General features: G+C 55.9%; 1 protein-coding gene across 1 annotated transcript in view; it reads left to right on the forward strand.

Annotated features, from left to right (window-relative positions):
* URB1 (URB1 ribosome biogenesis homolog) overlaps window positions 1-17,879 on the forward strand; it is a 79,017-nt gene that overhangs the window by 26,312 nt on the left and 34,826 nt on the right. Inside the window, exons 10-21 of the mRNA XM_068975463.1 lie at window positions 616-753; window positions 3,480-3,653; window positions 4,349-4,478; window positions 5,162-5,278; window positions 6,644-6,756; window positions 8,527-8,646; window positions 10,116-10,232; window positions 10,945-11,083; window positions 11,877-12,047; window positions 13,245-13,438; window positions 15,528-15,770; window positions 16,657-16,836. Of these exons, the coding sequence (XP_068831564.1) occupies window positions 616-753; window positions 3,480-3,653; window positions 4,349-4,478; window positions 5,162-5,278; window positions 6,644-6,756; window positions 8,527-8,646; window positions 10,116-10,232; window positions 10,945-11,083; window positions 11,877-12,047; window positions 13,245-13,438; window positions 15,528-15,770; window positions 16,657-16,836 (1,836 nt within the window). The remainder of the gene's footprint in view (window positions 1-615; window positions 754-3,479; window positions 3,654-4,348; window positions 4,479-5,161; window positions 5,279-6,643; window positions 6,757-8,526; window positions 8,647-10,115; window positions 10,233-10,944; window positions 11,084-11,876; window positions 12,048-13,244; window positions 13,439-15,527; window positions 15,771-16,656; window positions 16,837-17,879) is intronic.

Raw genomic sequence — 17,879 nt, forward strand, 5'->3', positions numbered from 1 at the left:
GGCAAGAAGGAGGTACTCTGCCCCCCACTTGGTGATGGTATCACCGTGGCCACCACCCCTGTTGGGACCTGCCCTGGCCGCACTCTGGAGTGGGATGGGGAGGGGCAGGTGCATGGCCGCTGCAGATTGGATGGTAGTCTTGCCGTCTCTAGGACTCCCTAGTCTCAAGGCTAGAGTCTGCCTTCTAGCCTTGCAGTCCGAGGGAAGCTCCCCTCATTGAGGGCCAGTGTTGTCATCTGTAAATGTGTTTTATCTTGGTATAAAATAACCCTACCGCGAAGGGTCGTCATGAAGTGCTAAAAAGCCGACATAATTTGCCAGGCGCCGTAACTGGGGAGTAAGTCATCGCGTTGAGACTTGTTTGCCATCAGGGGTTTTAACAGGCTCCCCAGACCACCAGTCAGTCTCTGCTTTGACGGTCATTACCCCAGCAGTAGTCTTTCCACCTGCCTGGTCTCCAACCAGTGGAGCTGGGGGTCGACATTCCAGACCCTGTGCCTTGTGGCGCGCCTTGGGCCTCTGTTACTCTCGTTGTTTCCCCGGAGCGGCTTCGCTCTTGGGCGCCTCCCGTCAGACTCAGGTTTGGAAGTTAACTTCTCTGTGTCCCTTTCTCAGGTCTACGCTGCCCAGCCGGACGTCTCCCGGGCGTTTCAGACCCGAGAGTTCATCCCGCTGCCTCGGCTCCTGGCCATGGTGATGGTGACCACCGCGCCGCTGGTGTGCAGCAAGACCATGTTCACGCAGGCGCTGAACGTGAGTGGGGACCCTGCCTCCAGGCCCTCCCGCTCACCCCCCTGGCCATGCCGGCCACTCCGCTGAGAAGACTGGCCTGTGTGTATTGGGTCGTCTTCTGTCAGCGCTTCCGAGGTTTTCCACGTGTCCCCTCGCCTGGGGACGGGGCCCTGGGGCCCAAGGCACATACCTGCCTTTCTCCAGCACTGAGCGGGCTGCAGGATCCTGTGTGGCTCTGTGGGCCTTTGTCGATAAGGGGCGGGGGGAGCAGGGGCTGGAATCATAGGAGGGTACGTGTGCTCAGCTGCAGCCCAGTGTCACGCATTGAAGTCTCATTACTTGAGGATCTTTGGACAGAGTGGGCCTGACATTTGCCTGGCAAATCCTTTCTTCTGAGCTTTAAACGAATAGTGCTAACTTTCCTGGGGAACACTGACTTTGAGGCCCAGCTGTTTCAGGAGTTTGGGGAGGACGTGTTCATGGAGAAACTTGATCCTCAGATTCTGTGTCATCGTCTATCATAAAGATCCAAGGCTCAGCAGAAGCCACATTGTGAGGGGCCCATGCCTTGTTCACTGTAGCATCATGGCCTGAGCCAAACCTGCCGTGAGTCGTTAGCACATGGATCCTGGGCTTCCCAGGTAGCGCTGGTGGTAAAGAGCCTGCCTGCTAATGCAGGAGACCATGAGTAGATGCGGGTTCAATCCCTGGGTCGAGAAGATCCTCTGGAGGAGGGCGTGGCAACCCACTCCAGTATCATGCCTGAAGAATCCCCAAGGACAGAGGAGCCTGGCTGGGTATGGTCCATAGGGTCGCACAGAGTCAGACACGACTGAAGCAAAGAACATGGGTTCTGGGTCCTGCCAGTTGCCTGCCTGTTACCTCAAGACCCACCTGGCAGAGGCCAGGTGTTCAGAGCGGTGCAGGGCTTGGGGCTTCCTCAGGGCGGGTGGAGTCCCTGCGTTTCAGGCAGGCTGGTTGGGGTGTGAGCACGGAAGACCAGGATCTGCCACGGTGGGTCACAGAGCGTGGTTTGGACCCAGTGTCCACGGGGCATTTGCCGTAAAGTGGCCCCAACTCCTTGGATTGTACTGTGGGATGAGAGTTTTTCTTGCTCCCATCCAGGGATGGTGCTGAGAGAGAGCGGTGGGGTGTGTGGAGTAGACAGAAGAGGCCTGGGTGGGACCTGGCAGGATGGCTTGTTTGCTCTGGTGGCCAAATCCCAGAACCAGAGTTAGGACCCAGCTAGCTTGCCCATCTGTTTTGTGAGACACAAAACAGTTTATCCCAAGAGACTTGCAAGAAAGTCGAGTTGAAAGGGGGATGTCTGACGCCGCCTCTTGTGGGTGGGAGGTGCTGGCTGGCTGCATTTCCTCTCCGCTTTGAGCCAACCCCGGTCTTTCCCCAGCGGCCTGGGATGTCAAAGGCTGTCTCACTCCCAGGACAGAGGAGTTGTGCCCCGGGGGTGTTCATGCCCTGCATGGGGCGGCCTTGGGCTGGGGTAGAGGACACGTCCTCCTTTTTTCCTGAGGCCACCGTCCTCCTGTGCAGGCCCAGGGCCAGTTAAGGGGAAGCTGAGGCTCTGTCTTCCCGTCCGTGGCCCTTTCCCAGCTGTATCTGTGTTCACGTGAGTGACACCAGAGACACGTGTGTCTCGGGGGTGGAGTTAGGAGTGTGTGTGGGGGTTGTCGAATGACATTTTCCTTCTATTCATTACAGTTTTATCTATTAAATTTTAATAGCGTAGATTTTAGAACCAGAAAGAAAAGAGTGAGCTCGTTTTACAAACGGGAAATTAAAAGGCTGTTCGGAGATAAGGCCTCAGGCTGTTGGCCAAGCTTCGTGTTCCAAGCCGGCGGATATACACGTTGAGCACTCATTTCGGTCCTGCCTTTGAAATGATGACAGGGTGGGGGTGGTTATTGGTTCAGGGCATTTAACATAGCCCTTCTTGAGAGTACCACGTCCATATAAAATGAGATACCAGCTGATTGGAATGCTGGGGGCCTGGGGTGTTATTAGACTGCAGGTCCATCAGAAAACCTTGTTAATTCTACTTGACTCTTAAGCTACAGTATCCTACCCAGTGTTCCCTGGGCTTCTCTGTCCTTAGGAGTCACCTGGGGCTGATGGCAGTGGGCTGGTCTGGGCCTGTGATGGAACGTGTCTCCCCAGTGCCCAGGAGATGTCCTCGCTCCTGCTGGCCTGGGGCACACCGCCGTCACCAGGGGCCTCACTTCCCCCTTGGTGCTGATAGCACAGGCTCTTGAACCTTACTCAGTCTCCGCGGCGAGTAAGAGTGTTGAAGGTCTCCTGGCTATCATCCGAATCCAAGTAGAGAGTCCGGGTGTGGGAGGCCTGCGGTGGGGGCTGCGGTGAGCTTAGAGGTGGCTCTTCAGACCCAGGTGCCCGGTACCTTTGCTTATCATCTCTGCAGCTGACGAGAAGTGCTTCTTCAGGGGCTGGTCAGGTCCTGGTGGGGCCTCGGCTGCACTGACGCGGATTATCCTTGTGAGTCTGGCAGTTGTCAGAGAAGACTTGTCAAAAACAGACAGTGGACTAAAAATCAGGAATAACCATCAGACTCCTCTTCTTTAGTAACCAGCCTCCCAGCATCAGCTGAGGTCAGGTCTGCAGGAGTGCAAGCGGGCGGAGGCCATCAGGCCCCCAGGAAAGGCCAGCATGCCCTGGGTCCACCAGGGCCATCCGAAGACGTTTGTGGACTCAACTCTTTGTTTTCTTCCCAGTTGGACAGCGTATCCGTGAAACACACAGCTTTATCCCTTGTCGCCGTCATTTTGAAGAGAGCCTTGAAGACCATCGAGCACTGCCTGAATAAAGAGGCCTGGCAGGAGTCGGGCGTCTACACGGCCGCCATGATGGAAGACTTCGTGCGGCTCTTCAGAGAAGCTCTGAGCAAGGTAGGCCCGGAGCCAGGTGTGGCCTCTCCTTACAGGTCGCACAGCAGCTGGGAGAGACGAGCTCGGGGGCGCAGAGGGTGGGGGTGAAGTGAAGGGAAGTGGTGGGGGGCCGCTCTTGGGACCTCTGGTCTCCTTAGGAACCGTTGCACCACTTCGCTCCCCTCCCTGCCGCTGCACACTGGCCGGGCTGGGGCCGCAGCGAGAGGCAGCCTGCTCCCTCCTCCCCAGGCTTGGTCTGACGAGCAGGGAGGCTGGGCATCCGTGGCCTGGCTGACCGCCCAGGAGAGCCATCCACGGGCTTGCTGGGCAGGGTGCCCCTAGCCGGTCCTAAGGGTGAATTGCTTCGTTCCTAACGTCTGGCTCTGGTGAGCGAGTCTTTAGGGGTGTCTTTTCATGATCAGTGCTTGTGTCTTCATCCGACGGATGGAGGAGCCTGGCAGGCGACAGTGCATGGGGTCGCAAAGAGCGACAAAGTGAGCGACTGAGCATACACTTGTGTGCTCACCAGCTCCTTACCAGGCTCGGTTCGGGGACTTATACCCCAAAACAGAGCTCCCAGAGGCCAGGGTCTCTCCCTTGCACACTCGCACGTGCTGGCCCCTCTCCCCTGTTCTTTGCATCTCATCATCAGTGGGATCAGTTCGTTTCTCCTCCTCTCAGTGTGACTGATTTTTTGCTTGTTTGTTTCCTTTCAGATTTTACCAGACCTGAATGCCATCGTCTGGGTCTGGCAGTCTCTTAGGAAGCAGGGTGCAGGACAGGAGGCCGCAAAAGGAAAGGAGAAGGCCAGCAGGGCTGCTGCTCCCTGCGTGGCCCCCGAGAGCGGTGAGGGCTGTTTGCAGACACCACTGGCCCAGGCAGCCCGGGAGCCTCCTCTCCCGGGGAGCTTGTGAAGCCCTCTCTGACTCTTAAAGGGGCCTGTGTCCTTTATGGCTTAGTGAGGAGGAGGAGCCTGGCATCGTACTTTGAGTTTTAACATCTGCTAGAAATGTGCCCAAGCCTTATGCAAGCACCACGCACATCTCTCTCCACCCTTGCGTGATGGATGCTGTGTGCTCTGGCCTTCTGGTGGGTGGAGGGTGGCGGCAGGCGTAGGACACTCTTTCGTTCTGCAGGTAGAACATAACCCCCGGGTAGTAAAACGCGTTGCCTTAGACCTTGGCGTTGGTGCTTTGTGTCTTGTATCTCTGTCCTGTTTAATCCTTCTCCTGGCTCTGTGGGGGTTAGGCCCTGCTGTGTGTCCCCCTTGTTCAGACGAGGCCCCTGAAGCACAAAGAGCCCAAGTAGCTTTACGCTGCCCAGGGTCACAGCAGTGAAGTGGGGGTTTAGAGCCAGCCTGTTTGAGCAGTCTTGACTTCTTTACCTCGTTGACTCCCTAAATCTCGCTCCGCGGGCATCTGTCTGCAGCCTCGGAGTTCCGCGTGCAGTTGACCGTGATAGGATTGCTTACTGATTGAGGACAGAGAACCAGGGTGTTTCCTGATTCACACTGTTCAATTCTGATTCAGATGATGCAGAAACCATTCTTCTGAAAGCCGTGCTGCTCCAGGTCATCTGCCTCTACCAGAAGGTGGTCCCACACGTGGTCATGCAGTACAACTTTGACTTCAGCAAGCTCCTGAAAGGTGCGTCCTGAGCAATGGCAGGTGCCCCTCCGCCGGGCCTGCCCGTGGGGCTGAAGGGGCCGCAGATAAACTGGGTCCCCAGGGCACAGGACCGGGAAGGCTGGTGGGCGGTTTGGCCAGCTTGTGTGATCCACTGGCTTGGTTGTTTTCTTCTGGATCAGCGCCGGTCTTCTTTACAGAAATATCAGACAAACACTGAACAGCACCGGGAGAGAGAAGGGAGAAGCCAGCTAGGCTGAGTTGTCTGCCAGGGGTGATCTGCAGATGAGATTGCGTGCTAAGTCGCGTCAGTCGTGTCCGACTCTTTGCAACCCCATGAGTTGTAGCCTGCCAGGCTCCTCAGTCCATAGGATTCTCCAGGCGGGAACACTGGAGTGGGTTACCATGGCCTCCTCCAGGGGATCTTCCCCACCCAGGGGCTGAACCTATGTCTCTTATGTCTCCTGCATCGGCAAGTGGGTTCTTTACCACTAGTGCCAAATAGATGAGATTCTTCTTTACCACTGGGAAGCCACATAGATGAGATTATGTGGCGTTGATTCTAAATCTTCTTTTCAAAGGAAAAGGGGTGTGCAGAAATGAGAGCCCCTGAGGAGGTCCCGTTCATACGCACACACTTTTAACATAGTTACTCAGATTTGACTCAGGTTCCAACCACATCTTATAGAAGCAACATCATGCTTGTCCGGCCACGTTTCCTTGATGGAAAAATTTGTCTACTGAAATTGACTTCATAACTGGGCCGACAGAGGAAGACTTGCAGAAATAATCAGTCTCGGAATTTATCTAAGGTGTTGAGATAGTCCTATTCAAAAAGCTACAGTTAAGTTTTTGATGGTTCAAAGGCAGAAAGTTCTCTTGCCGTGAGCAGACGAGATTTGCTAGAATGTGGCCACTGAATGTTTACTCACCGCGTCCTTCCCAAGTAAATGGTTAACCCAGAAATGAGGCCAGGGGCTGAGGACCCCGCCTCGGGTACTGGTGGCCACAGGCTGTGCATAAGACTCTGGCCGTCCCGGGAGCAAGCCCTGTGTCTCCCACCAGGGGTCGCACTGACAGGAGACTGTATGGAGGACCATGTGCCGGGGGCTTCCGGTTGTCGGGTGGTCAGTGTGGCCGAGCGCAGGGAAGGGCTTCCTGGGCCCAGCGGCATCCCAGCTCTTGAGTGAAAGGTTTGGGGTGACCACAGGTCAGGGGGATCTGAGGCGTGTAGACAGGAGAGTGGGCGCAGGGTGGGCTGAGCCGCACGGCCTTCCGCCTGTTTCCACCGACAGTTCCTCGTCGGATCCTCGTGGCTGCGGCATCAGCAGCTAGGTGTCCCCCTCCCCCTGACTTCTCGTCTGTTTTCCTCTTGTCTGCCCGCAGGGGTCATCTCAGAGGAGGGCCTGCGGGAGGAGGTGCCCCCGCTTCTGCAGCACCACATTCTTAAGGTAGCCCTGGAGCTGCCCGCCAGCAAGTTTCTATGGTTAAAGGCCCAGGTAAGAGGCCGAGAGCCCGCCCTGCAGCCTTAGTTCCCCTGCAGGCTGGGCGGCCGTCTAGGAATTTCCAGCTCCAGAGGAGGACATCCGCGGTTCTCCTCTGAGAGCAAAACCTTGGCGCAGAGGCCAGGTCTGGATTTGTGAGCCAGGAATCTCCTTACTCTGCAAACAAACGTGCTTAGCTGTCCTTGTTGAAAAGGCATGGTTGCTGCATACTGCGAGTTTTTGTGTTTTTCTAACAGGGCTTTTACATTTTTCTGGTCCTTTTAAAACCTTTTTGGAAAGGAATAATATATATTTCTTCTCTTTCATCCTCATCCTGGAACGACTCAAGACGGAGCTGGAGATAGACACCAAGGCAGGAGAGGGTTGAGGCTGGTGGAGAAAAGGCTGTTCTCTGTGTCTGTGATAGTGTCTCATAGCCCCTTCTGGAGAACATAATGTTGACCGATAAAGGGGACTCAGGATGCAAGAGATGTTCATCCGTGTGCTTAAATATAGGACACCATGTCGCCCCGTTCAGGGAGGGAAAATGACCAGGTCAAATTAAGCACTGTCAATAAGGGTGTATCTCAGTAGCTCAGATGACTTGTTTTAATGACTCAGGTCTCCCATGAGCTCTTGTAAGGAACCGTTAGTGTGGACGTGTACGTTGGCACTATGAGAGGTGAAACTCCAGAGAGGTGCAAGAATGCCGTGGCACTGGGGGTTCTGTGTCTCCCCTGAGTCCTCTCTCTGCGGCTTACCTGTGTCACAGCTGAGAATAGTTCTCGTCCAGGACTCAGCACCAGGCTTGGCACGAGTGTTCTACGTGTCGGCTCACTTACCGCCACTCCCAGATAAAGGCAGCTGGAGCGCAGAGTGGTTAGGAGACTTCTGGGGTCTTGGGGGGTCCAGGACGCAACCTGGGGAGTGTGGCCCAGAACCTGCTCTCAACCCGGTGAAGTTACTGCCAGGACTGCAGAGAGATGACGCGTCTGGGCTGTTTGGTTTATCATCCCAGATGACCCGGACCATTGAGATCTCGCTGATTTAGTTGGAAAGTGAGCAGAGAGGCCTCTTATCTTGAAAGAGCTGGTATTAACATAGTAGTTTGTAGCCTGTGCTTCAGTTTTTGTTTTAATAAGGGTCTGCTGGGCTCTGTAAGTGCCAGTTCCTCAGGGGCTCAGATCGGAGCTGCAGGGACTCCCCGGGAAGACGCAGAGTCTGGGCGGGGTCTGGAGCTCCATGTGCTCAAAGCCCAGAAGCCTCTGAGAGTCTGAATCATGTATAAAGGGACCAGTTACATTGCACCGGCGTCTTGCTGAGATGCAGTGCGTGTGGTATTGGGTGGAGTCGGGGAGCCCCGGGTGGTGTGGTTCCCCACCAGCCTCTGGCCGGAGCTGCATCTGCGCCAGGGCTCCCAGGCTTGCGTCCCACCTCAGTCATTAAAACAGCCTGTTAACCTCCTTGTGTCTCAGTGTCTGCACGTGTGAAAAGGGGGTGACAGTCGTCCCCAGCTCAGGCTTGTCGGGAGGATAAAGCGAGTTAGCATCTGTGAAGCACCCGAAGGTCCCCCTGCTTCCTGCTGTGACTATTGTTGCTGCCACTGCTGCTGGGGGCTGGGGGGCTGAGCCTGCTGACTCCAGAGGTTCCTCGTGTCTGACGTCACAGCAGGCTTGCCAAGGGGTGGTTGAGATGAGGTGAGAGGCTGGAGAAAAGCCTGGGCATGTAGTATCTATTCACTCAGCAGCAGTGATCTCTGTTATAACTTTGTCATTCAAACTCCAGGAAGGCCCAGATGCAGAAATCATTGGAGGCAAGCGATCGGTGTTTTACTTACTGATGAAAATGTTTGTGACCAGTGGCCATTCACAGCTCAAGTCATCAACCAAACTTCTGATTGTGAAGGTGAGCCTTTTCTATACCAGTTCCTAGTGTTGGAAGCATTTTGCATAGTCTTTCTTTGCTGAATTAAGAACGTATTAGGACCGACATAATTTAAGGAGAGCGGGTTTTATGGCAGCTGTAATTTATTCTGCCTTCACCTGGTTGTGTTCCTGAGAGGCGGCCTGGTGAAGGGGGAAAGTCAGCACTTTGATCCCTGGTTCCGCCCCTTCAGGGGGGGTTGGACTTCCCTGCTTAACCTCTCTGAACTTAGTTTTCTCGCGGCAAGTGGGGATAACAAAGCTAGAACTGCAGAAGGAATGACATGTGATCCGGGCTCAGTAAACATTGGATTGCCTGCCCGCTGGGGACCAGTTTAGTAGGCAATGCCTCGGCCTTCATCTCCAGACTCAGCCCTCTCCAGGGCTCCAGCCTTTTGACCTAGGCCGTCACCACAGCCCAGGTGTCACCAAAGTTAGAGGAAGGAGCCGAGCTTGTTGGTGCCTCTTCTTTCTTACACTTGACCTAATTTTCCAGAGCCACTTTAGGTCTTAACTGCAGTGCTAGGAAATCCAGTTCTTTGGTCCTGCTTTGTCACGGGGTTGGGTGGCAGCGGGGAGTCACTACAAAAATCACATTCATTGTGTCTGGGAGTTGAGTCGCTCAGTCGTGTCCGAGTCTCTGCGACCCTGTGGACTTGGGCCCGCCAGGCTCCTCTGTCCAGGGGATTCTCCAGGCAGGAATACTGGCGTGGGCAGCCAGTCACAGCCCAGGGCTGGAGCCCGGGTCTCCCGCGTTGCAGGCAGGCTCACTAACCACCAGAAGCACTAGGGAAGGGTTCAGGGCACCAAGACTTCACCTCTCCTAGACGTGCCGGTTGTCTTCACTGGCACTCGAACCTCACGTGAGCTGCCCGGAGGGAGTGAGCGTCTGGGCCTGGGCCTCTGGCCTCTGCACACCTGTGCGGGTGTGTGATCTCACGACCGCCCCCTGCATGTGGGTGGAGGGGTCTACCAGGCTCTCCCTCAGTGCCGAGACCCAGAGTCCTGTCATCCGACCACGTGGGGCTGTCACTTCACCAAGTCCTGCCTTGAAACACATTCTCCCCTCAGAAACGGCGGTGCTTCCGGCGCAGGCCTGGCTCTTGAGGGGCCACGCTGAGATGGCACGGCTGGCTGGCTCCTTGTCTCGAGGAATCTCACACAGGCCGAGGATCAAGTCCAGGTTGAAAGTCAGACTTGCCGATGGGAGTTGGGTGTTTTAGGAGTCGAAGGGAAGGAATAAGCAGCAAGACGCGGGGCTGCGTTCCCCTTGATGGAGCCCGGAGCCACCTCTCGTCTGGCAGAGGGGAGTGCTCTTCTGAGCTGGAGCTTACAGAGGAGAGCTGAATGGAACTTCGGCCGCGTGTGAGCTCCTCCGGGGGCAAAAGGAGGCCGAGACCTCAGAAAGCGGGGTTCTGCCCTGACTTACCCCCGCGGTCTGCCTCCCAACAGATCCTGCGGGACACGGGCGTGTTTGAGCATACCTGGCCAGAGCTGGAGCTGTGGCTGGAGCACTTGGATGACACGGCGGAGGAGAACAAGGAGGCCGTGATTCAGTTTCTGGAACGCGTGAGTGCCTATTTCCCGTGTAGAGGAGCGTTCAGGACGATGTACTCAGTGGTCCTTAGTGTATTTAAGGCGTTTCCTAGGCAGTTAGGAGGCCTTTCCTCCCGGCTCACTTCCTAATTCTTGCTGAGACATGAGAAACTACTTAGTTTTAGCATCTGTAAAATGGGAACGTATCATCGAGCGCTATTTAACTTCCCTGGGGGCATTCGTTTTCTTTTTGGGGGGGGGGGCATTCCTTTTCACAGGAGGGGTTAGTGGTACACTAAAGTGAAGGCGAAGTCACTCAGTCGTGTCCGACTGTTTGTGACCCCATGAACTGTAGCCTGCCAGGCTCCTCCATCCATGGGATTTTCCAGGGAAGGATATTGCAGTCGGTTGCCATTTCCTTTTCCAGGGTATCTTCCCAACCGAGGGCTTGAACCCGGTCTCCTGCACTGCAGGCAGACTCTTTACCATCTGAGCCACCAAGGAAGCCCACAGTGGTATACCAAAATTAGTATTAAAGGCAGTAGTCTAGTGTGAAAAGGAGATAATTTTTTAAAGTTCTACAATGGGAACTGTTTTTTAAAAAACTTGGCAGCTAAAGTATTGCTCTTACTAAGGCCTGTTAAGATTCTTGCTCTTCCCTTTATTTCACCTGTGACTTCTAGACACACTTTTCATCCCACCTGTGACTGTCTAAACACTTCCCACTTGACTCTTCAATGCTCAGGTCCTCCTGACGTTGGTGGCGAATCCGTATTCGTACACGGACAAGGCGTCTGACTTCGTCCAGGAAGCCAGCGCCCTGCAGGCTCCCGGGACGCGGCAGGACGCCGATGACTCCAGCATTCCCATCTCCCACATCGACGGTAGGTGCCATTCCCCAGCGCTCCTTGGCTTCTGAAGAGCCAGCCAGCGTGGCATGTTAGAGACAGGCAGCAGAATGGCTCTCTGAAGCCTCGTGCAGAGGCCAGATGTCCCCCCACTTTCTTTGCATCAGAGATTGGCCCCCTCTGGAATTGGGAATCCCCTTGTTTGTTTCTGTAGCAGGAAATACGTTCAGGGGCTTACTCGCTGTGTTATTTTCATCTGCACAGTGTTTACACTGTGCCAGGTGCTGCTCTGAGCTCCTCACAGACCCTACCTTGTATAACCTCACAAACAACCTCAGAGCAGGCAGGCTGTCCTCACTGCAGGTCTGGGTGAGGCAGTTCAGGCACAGAGAGGCTAAGCGGTCTGCTCGGCCTCACCCAGCGAGCACGCAGCAAGGTCAGGGTTCAACTCCAGACCCTGTGGCCCTAGTCTGTGCGTTAACCTCTGTACACTCATGTCGATTCTCAGATGTTGGCTTGTTTCCCTGACTATCCGGGTCGAAGTTTGTGGGCTTTTCTCAGTGTCACCCGAGGAAACATCAACCCATTATCACCTGAGCGGATAATCCTGCATTTTGTCCGGCAGAGATAATGAAGATTTTTACAGATAATACTGTATCTGTTTAGAATCAAACATTACATTAAGCATTTTCCCCAAGAGAAGTTCAGCTCTCTTTGTTCCCCTCTGTGCAAGTGTTCTCTTCCGAGCCCTCCCTGGGGGCTTCCTGCCGCAGAAACCGTCAGTGCCTCTCTACCTGGGCCTGACTCCCCGCCGCCGTTCCATCTCCAGATGTCCTCGACATGGTGGATGTGCTGGTGGAGGGCAGCGAAGGCTTGGATGAGGAGGTTGGCTTCGTCCTGAATGAAGACATGATCCTCCTCACGTTCCCGTTCAGCGCCGTGGTCCCCGCCGCCCTGGAGGCCAGGAATAAGTTGCTCCTTGGAACAGAAAGCAAAGCAGGTACCCCTGCGTGGTCAGGGTGTTCTGGGTGCCTCAGGCCAGCTGGGTCTCTGGAGGGTGGGAGGTGGGCTTCCAGGGGCTCTGGAAATAATTGCTGCAAAGCCAAGGCAGCAAGGGTGGAGACCCACCAAAGTGACAGCTGCACAGCTGGCAGGGCCCAGTGTGCAGGAGTAGGTGTCTGGAGGCTGACTCGGCTGTCGGGAGAACGGGGCATCTGACAGAGGAGCCTGAAATTGTGTGTTTGCCTGGCCGCAGACACCTGTGGTCACACCAGTGTTTCCTCTTTGGTCTTTACTCATGATTATCTTGATGCTGAGCGCTTCCCTCGTGGCCCAGATGGTAAAGAACCCGCCTGCCAGTGTTGGAGACCTGGGTTCGATCCCTTAGTCGGGAAAATCCCCTGGAGAAGGGTATGGAAACCCACTCCAGTATTCTTGCCTGGAGAATCCCATGGACAGAGGATCCTGTAGGGCTACAGTCCAAGGGATCCCAAAGAGTCGGACACGACTGATCAGCTAAGGGACATCTTGATGCTAAGGGACAAATCCTTCATCTCTCCTGGGTATCCAGGAAACATAGACCAAAGGAAGCACTCACTGATCACAGTGGTGTCATTTAGTCAGGATCATTCGGGATTTGCTGCAGTAACAGCTACGTTCCAATGCATCAGCGGTTTAGGGACTAAGGGTCTCTTTCTTGACATTGTCCGGGACAGGTCAGGTGCTCTCCTGGGTGGTTGTCGTGCAGGAGATCACGGCTGCTCCCATCTTATTATCTGTGTCGTCTCAACATACAGCACCCAGAGTGCCTGTGGAGGGGAAGAGTGAGTGGACAGTCCCGCAGGCGGCTCTGGCCAGGCCCGGAAGTGGCTAAACCAGTTGTGGGGTCCCCGCCTGACTGCAGGGAGGCCGTGTGCTGAGGAAGAGAGGAAGTGGCTTGGTTTGCATCAAGCAGATCCCAGAGGCCTTGGCCTCGCCTCTTCCGGGCCTGGGTCTCCCACTTCTGGGCCTCCACACCTGCAGTCCGACTGTGTGCTGTATGTTTAAGTAAAAGTCTGGTGTGGTCTGCAGTGGTAGCCTTTGCCTTCCACTGCGGTCATGTGATCCCTTCGAGTCATGATGAATCTTTCCTGGGTCTCGAATTCATGTGGGGGTTGGGGTGACTGATGGTCCCAGCAAGCTCCTTCCTCCCACGCAGGAGAGAGCATCGTGGCGTACCTGACCGGGGTTCTCACTGACCTGCTCCACACCCAGAGAGACCCGCTGGCCCTGTGTCTTCTGCTTCAGTCTTATGACCAGTTGGAGCCTCCGAGCCTGCCTTGCCGCCGCCTGCTGTCCCAGTTCAACAAATACTACAGCCTCTGGATCCCGGAGCCAGCCCGCGAGGCCCTGGTGAGCCACGGCGACCCTGCGGAAACCAGGCCTTCCTTTCCCTGGGAAGCCCCGGAGGCCCCTGCCCGTGGGCCGCGGCAGCTTGTAGCCCAGATGTGTAGCTTTTCTCAGCTCACGGGGTGAGCTTTCTTCACTTTCTCATTTCCCTTGGTTAGAAGAGGCAGCGCAGTGGGGGTCAGCAGTCATGGGGCAGAATGAAATCCCCGCTGGCCGTGTGACTGGAGGGAGGAGGTCCCGTCGTTTCCCTTTCTGCACGGTCTGTACACGCTGGCCTTGTGGCCCTCGTCCAGGCACCCTAGCACCCCCTAGAACAGGCGTGCCCAGCAGTCAGACCTGGCCCCTGAAGGCCGCCAGCTGGCTACGTTCTGCTAAAACTGGAAAAGCAAAAAAGGAAAGAAGGAAACCCGTTTTCTCTTGGTGAGGACTGCATTCTTAGCACATTATTGACCAGGAGTTTTTTGCAGAAATTAACAGGGGTGGCTGGCTGTTTGTTATGTTAAGTGAATATTGAAATAATTCCACTCAATAACAGTCGGGCAGTGAAAGGAGAATTAATATGTCGGTGGTAAATAAGTTGTTAAAAGGGGTGCTGCAGGTCTGGCTCTAACGCAGAGGACTGAGGATTGCTGAGTGGGGCAGGAAGGTCACTTGGCGTGTGCATTTTTGTGTTTTCATTCAGTTGTGGCTGCTCTTAAAAAAGCAGGCAGCCAGGACTCCTTGCCTCATGGACTTGGTAGCAATAGCTAAGGTTGATTGCGTGTTTGCTGTTTGTCAGGACCTCCCCCAAAGGGCTGCCAAGTCACTTCAGTTGTGCCCAACTCTGTGCGACCCCATAGACGGCAGCCCACCAGGCTCCCCCGTCACTGGGATTCTCCAGGCAAGAACACTGGAGTGGGTTGCCATTGCCTTCTCCAGTGCATGAAAGTGAAAAGTTAAAGTGAAGTCGCTCAGTCATGTCCGACCCTCAGTGACCCCATGGACTGCAGCCTACCAGGCTCCTCTGTCCGTGGGATTTTCCAGGCAAGAGTACTGGAGTGGGGTGCCATTGCCTTCTCCGCCCTCTAAGGGCAGTATGTATCTTTTGCACCATGTAACCCTCCCAACTCAGAGAAGGTCAGGACTTCCTGTCCTCATCATACACATGGGGAAACGGAGGTGCAGAGCAGCTCCACCACCAGTCAGTGGTGGACTCAGGGTTTTGCCAGGCAGCCGGGCGCCAGAGCTCAGGCCGGTCACGGCTATCACCGCCTTCCCGCCTGCAAGACCGTGGTCAAGAGCTGGTCAGAGCCACACAGCAGCTCCCATGGGTCAGCAGTCAGGCGGTGCCACGGTGCTCCCAGGGTCGGCGTCCACCCTGTGGAGCTGGGCACAGGCCATTCCCACCCACAGCGGCACGTCCGGATCCCCAGATGCTCAGTCCCCGGGCAAGTCTGTTCAGCAGGTCTGTGCGGGCCCAGGAGTCTGCATCTCTAGCAGGTTCCTGGTTGATGCTGCTGCTGGCCCAGGGACCCCACCTCCAGCCCCGCTGAGTTTCAGGGCTCACGTAGCCTAGTTGTGTTGGCCTTAGGAAGCGGAGTGTTTGGAGGTATAACAGTACAGGCCACGTGGGGTGAATAAAGATGGCAGTTGGGAATGAAGTTAGAAGAAGTGAACCCCTTTGAGGCAGGCTGGTTGCAGGAATCTGTCTTCCATGCAGCCCCTGTCATCCCATCCTTCCCGGGGAGGCCTTCGAAAGGTCTGCAGCTCACTGAGCTGGCCCCTTCCCGGGGCAGGACTTCCCAGTCTGCAGGGATCGATCACAGTGATTCCCATTTGAGTGAAGTCCTGTCTTTGCCCCGGGCAACTCCAGTTCTCCAGGGCATGTAAATAACCTCCCCGACCCAGCGCCCTCACGTGAACACACACTAGGATAAAACACGTGTGACCGAGCGCGTTGGACTTGATGGGGTCCCGTGGTTTTCAGCATCAGTGGGTGACTTTCTGTGAAGCGCCCCACTGTCGTGCGTGTCGCCCGTCCCTGTTGCCACACTCCGTGCCTTTGGCCCCCTGGGCTGATCCGTCTGCCCTTCTCACCTCTGCTGTCCCCCAGCCGCTGCAGACTTCAGGCAGCCCTGCCCCGCCGGGCCCCGCGGCCCCGTCCTTCTCCTCCCTGCTGCAGACGGCCTACGCCAGTCAGGACCAAGGCCAGGGCCCAGGCGGGCTCCCGCTCCTGGACGAGGGGGTTCAGGCGCAGCTGCGGGCCGCCCTCCTGCGCCTCCCGATGCAGCAGGCCCTGCGCGCCGCCAAACACCTGCTGCTGTACGTCAGGAGCGCCGTGGAGAACTTCGCCCAGGTGAGTGCTGCCCATGGTCCCCTGCATCACCGCCCACAGCGAGTGTGGCTTCTGCCAGTCGGGTCCGAACTGAGTGGTAGTGTGGACTGGAGCATCTCGGGGCCCTGCTGTCGCCCTGCTTGTTCTGCACGTGGGGAGGGTGGTGGCCAGTGCACAGGGCCCTGGGCAGGCCTATAGTCCGGGTGCCCGGGTGGCTGGTCTGGCTCCCTTCTCCCTGGAGCAGAGGTCTAGATCCCAGATGGGGAGCCCAGCGTGGCTGAACTTGGTCACCCAGGCAACGATCGGTCAGGACGGGGCCCTGCCAATGGCTGACCAGGTCAGCGTCATGGCCAGGCCTTCCATCTTCCTTCATGAGTTTAAATTTGATGGCTCATTGTTGAGCATTCTGTCCCTGAGGTGCTTTACCAGAGTTTTAGCTTAGATTTTGCGGGGGTGGGGGGGCCTTTCCTCTTCATCTTGGTCAAAACAAACCTCAGTGTTCCATGAAGATTTAGGAGAACATGTCTTAATTAAGACGGCTTCTCAGGTGGTGCTAATGGTCAAGAACCGCCTGCCAATGCAGGAGACACAGGTTCGATCCCTGGGTGGGGAAGATGCCCTGGAGGAGAAAATGGCAACCCACTCCAGTATTCCTGCCTGGAGAATCCCATGGACAGAGGAGCCTGGCAGGCCACAGTCCAGAGGGTCACAGAAAGTCGGGCACAACTGAAGCGACTTAGCACGCACGTCTTACTGAGACATGACTTCAGTGTTGTTGGTGTTGCCGTTTGAGGCCCGTCTCCCTCTTTGATCCTGGTTTCTGGCAGCGTCACCCGATCTGTCCCAGGAGACCTGGCGGTGAGTGTCGGCCCTTCCAGGCCTGAGGGTCGTGTATCTTGCCTCACAGCTGGGCCGGAGTGCCGGGCCGCCCCTGCTGCAGTTCCTCCTGGATCTCCTCCGGCGCCTGGTCATCCACTGCCAGCAGCTGGATGCCCAGAACCAGCAGAAGTGCCAGGCCGCCCAGGCGGAGTCCGACCTCTTTGTGGACATGGAGTCCATGGCCTCTCTGGAGCTGGCCAGCGACAAGGTACAGCCTCCCGTTTTCCCCCTTCCTGTTGGCCTTTCTCCTGGGAGGTTATAGACGCTGGTTTCCCTACATTCTGGTTGGAAGCTAGCACCTGTTCACTGCAGGGAAGCAGGGAAAAGCAGAGGCCACTAGAGGAGATACTGAACACCACCCGCACCCCCACCCCATCCCGAGGGAGGCACGTTCACTTTGGGTGCTCACATTCCCCTTCTGTGAACACTTTTCCCTCCCACTATGTGCCCCGAGCATCCTGAGAACCCAGCCTGCATCTTTTCCTCGGAAAGGGTTGTGGCCTGTATGGAGTAAAGGTTGGGTAGGGGTGCGGCCCTCCATTGTGAATACTTCCAGCGACCACTCTGCCCGAGAAAAGTGAGCCTCCTTCTCTTGTTGGTGGCTTGGCAATCAGCTGCTTACCTAAGGCCCAACCAAGTCTTTCTCACCCTTTGCCATTTGAGATGTTATATGGGGTTCAGGAAGCAGGCATGTTGCTCATTTCATAATCAAATGCCGGGCTCCCTTGCTTTGGTCTCCAAGGGGCTTTTGGGGCGGGGGCGGGGTTGGTGCACGGCCATCTGTTAGCCACTCGTCAGGCACAGCACTCCTAATCTGTGCTTTGCTGTTTTCACTTGGGAAAGCTCAGTTGGCAAATTCGTAGGCTCCTCTTCCCTTCCCTGAAGAGTAAATAAGGAGAAAAATAGATTTCTGTCCCCAGGGGCTGGGTGGCCTCCTTGGCTAGGAATCGTGTGCAGCACGGCTGAATCAGATCCCTCTCTGATGCAGCAAAGGGTGCTCGGCTGCTCTCTGCTCAGTGGTTTAAACTAGTCTCGGGGTCAGAGTTTGCTCCCTGAGGGCCTAGTCTCCTTCTGAGAGTGGACGCAGGCTCACCTTCAGTTCTGGCTCGTGTAAGCCCTGCTCACCTCCCTCAACCACAGAATCTCTTCTCAGTGGAGGCCACCCTGTCCCTGTGGTCAGGTGGTACTCGCGTCCCTCGCCCAGATTTACTTAGGAGGGTAGGGTTGCTAGGGAGAGACCAGAAGACGGTG

Source organism: Capricornis sumatraensis, chromosome 1, assembly GCF_032405125.1.
Source record: "Capricornis sumatraensis isolate serow.1 chromosome 1, serow.2, whole genome shotgun sequence".
Lineage (NCBI taxonomy): Eukaryota > Metazoa > Chordata > Mammalia > Artiodactyla > Bovidae > Capricornis > Capricornis sumatraensis.